The sequence below is a fragment of the Montipora capricornis genome, chromosome 2, assembly GCF_036669925.1.
Source record: "Montipora capricornis isolate CH-2021 chromosome 2, ASM3666992v2, whole genome shotgun sequence".
Classification (NCBI taxonomy): Eukaryota; Metazoa; Cnidaria; class Anthozoa; order Scleractinia; family Acroporidae; genus Montipora; species Montipora capricornis.
In genome coordinates, this window is record NC_090884.1 from 44,002,087 (window position 1) to 44,007,086 (window position 5,000).

General features: G+C 39.0%; 1 protein-coding gene across 1 annotated transcript in view; it reads right to left on the bottom strand.

Annotated features, from left to right (window-relative positions):
• Window positions 1–13: 13 nt before the first annotated feature.
• Window positions 14–5,000, bottom strand: part of LOC138023138 (carbohydrate sulfotransferase 11-like) — an 11,295-nt gene continuing 6,308 nt past the window's right edge. Inside the window, exons 3-4 of the mRNA XM_068870168.1 lie at window positions 4,464–4,510; window positions 14–2,248 (exon numbers count right to left, since the gene is read on the bottom strand). Coding sequence (XP_068726269.1) covers window positions 1,421–2,122 — 702 coding nt within the window. The 5' untranslated portion in view covers window positions 2,123–2,248; window positions 4,464–4,510 and the 3' untranslated portion in view covers window positions 14–1,420. The remainder of the gene's footprint in view (window positions 2,249–4,463; window positions 4,511–5,000) is intronic.

Below are 5,000 nucleotides of genomic sequence, written 5' to 3' on the forward strand. Positions count from 1 at the left end.
TTGAAGTCTTGAATTTTTCAGGCTTCTCCTCTACGCAATTGCTAAAATTGCGTTCATAACCGCAAGGATCATAGCTTTACTTGAGTATAACAAATTGCACATATTATATCAAGCCTTTCAGCCGCAACATCAAAATAAAGAGTTAGGTGCAGAGGAGAAACTCCTAGCCGCTTGGCTTGAACAAGGATATACATTCACTGTTGTAATTATACACAACTAAATATATTCTACTGTGTATAAATGAGCCTTGCGAGGTGACAGGCAACAAATAATTGTCGCGAAATATCTGTAAACAGCGGACTATTCATCAGCAGGATGCCTAAAATGAATGCAAGTCTTTGCTTTTGGTTCCATTAAACTACAGGTAAAAATCAACCCTTTGTCCGCTTAATAGAGGGTGGGCACTTAGTAGAGGTCCGTTTTTGGACAAATAGTTGCACAATATTTGTTAATTATTAGCACATTAAATGGTTTTTATCCCATGTAAACAACATTCCAGATTGTTCAAGGTCAACGTAAATGTATTAGTAATCTTTCTCATTTTTCAAAACAGCAACGATGTTTCATAATATACATTTTGCATTTTCTCCAAGTGTCACAGTCATGGCACATTATTTTCCAAAGAAATCCCGAATTGTGGCTTGCTTCTGGTTTTTGAAGATTGAACCATTTCCTGCAGCGGATCTGTTGACTTTGAAAGGACCAGTGAAAGCTTCTCATTGCCTTTAGATCTTGCATATTCCAAAAGCTTTTCTAGGGGTTTGTAGCGCTTCTCCATTGAATTTATTTTCTGGTGATCTCTCTTTCTCTTCTTCGACACACGGCGACTTTGCACGTATTCCCTCTTAACAGACGTTTTTTTTACAGAAATTATCGAAATAAAATGCATTTTGGTGTGCGCGTCCGCTTAACAGAGGTGCCCGCTGAATAGAGGTTTGTTATTAAGAGAAATACAAGACGCTATTTTCAGGACCCAGCAACCTCGACCTCAGAGATCCTCTCTTGACTGAGGGGGAGAAGAACTCTGGGGAATCCTGAAACAAAGTGTCTTCTCATTGGTTTTGGTGAAGAACAATAAAAAGGGCCTGTAATTGGCGTATTCATGTTAGCAGGAGGAGAGTGCAGGCGCCGTAAGGTTCATAATACCATATATACCATAATACACCTCTACTAACCCCCAAAACTTTTGCATAACCATTGTTTGCAATTTCTCCTGGGACATGAAAATGTCCCAAGAGAAGTCGAAAACAATGCCTATGCAGATTTTTTGGGGCTAAAAGAGGTGTATTATGGGGTTTGTGCAAGTAGTGAATTAGTGCTCCAGCGCTAAGAAGACTAGACACTTGAATAAAGTTCCTTTCCCTTCCTAAAAATGTTAATTGAACGTTCCATTTTCCTCAGTGTTTAGCGAGTATAAATCTTAACTCGTAATATCTCCCAGAAGGTCTGACAGAACTCCTGGAAAGGGGTAATTGAACATTTGATAATCCTTCTCAAAGAGCTTAGCAAGCTGAAGAATCTTAGCTTTGGGAATCGTAGCGAAATTCGCCAGCATTTTACTCGACGTATTATGGCTAAGAAAAGGCGAAAAAGTCACTTCTTTGTCCATTCCTGTCCGTCGGAGAACGTACCGAGCTTCTTCTTGCATGTCGTTGAAATGACCAATGAAGTCGTACTGTATATGGCAAGGAAGACAGAGCCTTTCGTACGTTGCCCAGTGACGATCGTTGTTGAACCCAATGCTCGTTATGTAGTATATGAATTTCTTAAATGTTAACTCTTTGTCTGAACTGCGATCTGTGTAGTGCTTGAAGTTGTCTATAATCTTGGTTGCATATCTTTCCATGTAATGTATATCTGGCGTCTCAACAAACTTGTCTTGGTAGGCTGACAGCAACCTTTCGAAAGGCTCACGAACGAATACAAATTTGAAGTAAGTTTGGAGCCTCCATTTAATTTCCTCGTCAGAATAACCTTTATTAAGCCACTTGTAGTTTCCTGGATTGTGAATGTCAAGGTGGACATTCGGGCGTTCTTTGAGAGCCAAAAATACTTTATTCCACTGAGTACACGCCACCTTAGGGATATAGCAATACAGTACTTTATACTTCTCGTTTACCATTAAATATGCCAACTTTTTGCGGTCAATAGTTCCGTTAAAATGGATAAGATTGTGCGATTTGCAATATTTCTTAAGATGATCTTGTCTCTCCCTTTGTTTCTCTTCCAAAGCTTGGACGTCGGTCTTCTGCATATGTAGATTTAGAAACAAGATAAAGAATTAGAGTAGTTTGAAACTGTGCATGGGTAACGAAAATAGTTTCTCTTTTAGAGAAGTTATCTCACGCGTAAGAAAAACCTATCTGAGTGCCTGAGGAGATTTACATGGAAAAGGTAATTAAAATATTTAAAAGTAAAGCAATTAGGTTGTTAACAAACGTTTCTGTGTCAACGACGAGTTTCGAAAAGATTTTTCCGCATTCTGGCAACCCAGCACTCAAATTAAAGGCAATCTCGGCTAAAAAAGAGTTTTGGGCCTAAACTATAGTTAATGACCTTCTTAGCATGTTTCAAAGTTTTAAAGTTGATACTTTTCCACGTTGTTCCCAAACGTAGGGTTCGAATGTAGTTTTAAAATGCCAGGTTGCCGCTATGTTTATTGCGCAATGTTTACCGCGAAAATTTCTTACTTACTGCGTGTTCAAAACATTCATCAACATGGCATACTAAGAGAAATTTATTTTATGTAACTTCTGTAATTTTCTATTGTTTAAGGCCGGAGTACGCCGGTTGAACTATCATTGTAAACTGGTTTAATACATATCTTTTTTTTTCAGTGCGTGAGGGGGTGGAATTGAACAAATCCTGCAATCTGATTGGTTCCGGGAACGACTGGAATTTTCTCACCGGCCCGCTCACGGCGGGCGAAATCCTGGCCTTGGTTTCGTGGGCTTGTGTGATGACCTTAAATTTTTTTGACACCGAATCCGTTTACTTACAGAAGTATGGAAATAGAATTCAAATAAAATATTTCCCTTTGAAACGTTCTGTTTGGAAGTCGCTTTAATACTACATTGGCTATCAAGCGCGGTGCGAGTCAACAATTAAACAAGTGATTTCAGAGAGGAAGGGAGAGAGAGAAGAAAAAAAAAAAACAAATAAGTCATTTACCAGCTAAGGGACGGTCCGTGACCTCGGTCTTGAAAAAGTTGCCCTCGGCCTGTAGCCTCGGGCAGCATTTTCAAGAACTCGGTCACAGTTTTTTGCCAAAAGGACCTCCCAGCTGGCGAATAACATATATTTAACTTCCCTCTGATGTCATAGTATTGTCCTTCAGTCGTTAGATGAAGTTATTTTGACGTTAAGGAAATGTGGGAGATTTCTTCGTTTTCATTGAACTTATCTTCAAAATTGTGTACAACTATAAGTGTCCTGAACATTTGGTCTCTTACTTACCAAGATGCTCAAGTCTGCGAACAAGAACATTGACAGATTTATTAAATCTTCCTCAAGCAAAAAAAATGCAACCGAATTTTTATGAGGGGTAAAGCGCTCGAGAAGGCGTTCAAATCACCACGTTTAAGACTTTAAAACCGGTTTTACTTACAGGTATAAAAAACCGTTTTTAGCCCGAATTGTTTTTCTGCCGAGATTCCTTTTAAGGTCGCTGAAAAGGATGAAACCTGTGCTAAGATTATAAAACCTGACTGGCACAATAATAAAGCCTTCGTTTACTAACTGTTGTATGGGGAAATCTTTGCTTACATTTTTTGCCTCATTCAGTGGCATAAGCCCATCGTTTTCTAATCTACCAGCCAAAAAAGCAGTACTGAGTATTGAGAGTCCATCGCATAATGAGCTATCTCGGAAACTTTGCGCGCAGTTTTACCAGATAATCTCTGAGTAATGAAGAAAATTCAGAAATTTACAAAAGTTTGTAATGGGCTCATTAGCGCTTTGGCCCAGTTGTTCATGGCTAATAATTCGCTCGTTATCAAAGCTCAAAGGCTTGTGATTGGAGATTTAACCAAGGTTAACACGTTCTTTTATACCTTTTGAAGTGAATATGGAAATGGCATAGTGCCTTCTGTCAGGAAACTCTGTTAATGAGACAAAATTTAAACAATGACGTCAGCAAAGATTCGCCTATTGTTTGGGACACAATAGGCGACACACAGATGGCTGGTTTGCATGGGCTCAGAAACAAAACTTAAGTTTCCAAAAAATCGCACAAACTAATATGAAATTGGTTTTGCATCTACTGGAGCCAAATTGTGGAAAGAGTTAACTAATAGTTTGAGCGATAAAACGTCCCTGAAGAATGATTTGTTCTTGAACTCTATCTATCTAACAAGCAGATATGGTGAGGTACACATATATTGTGATTTTTCATTGTTTCAGGGTAATCAGGAAAGAAGTCCATGCAGGACAGATTTTAAGAAAAGATGACACACACAACTTACCTTTGTGGGGATAGCTTTTGATGCTGTGGTGTACTTTTTATTGATTCCTGAGAGACCGAAAACAAGTCCACTTTAAAAACCTTTCATCACAAAAACATCGATAGAAGCTAAATTTGCCTGAAAGGTACAAATTGGGTCCTTTTCAAGTTGTCCTTCCCCTCCTCAAAAAACAACATATCACGATCGTTCGCTTGTTAACTCATTAGCCTTGTTTGTTGTATTGATTAAGTATTTTGGCAGCGGAGCCGCAAGGGTGTGAGAAAGACACATTGGTGGCTCACATGCAGTGGCTCCGCCGCCAAAATAGGGACTTTAAGATCTACGACGCGGTTGCGACGCGACGGCAGTGAGAACGTCATCTCAAATTATAAATTCGCGTTATTGTAATCACTTCGTGACTATTTCAGCCTTTTTAATATGACAAAGGTGTGGTAGTTCCTCTAGAATGACACTGGTCGGAACGGCGCTTAATTTGGGGGAAAAATGAAAATTTATCCTCAAGTGCTGAAGTCCTTGATAAAACCTCAAATTTGGGTA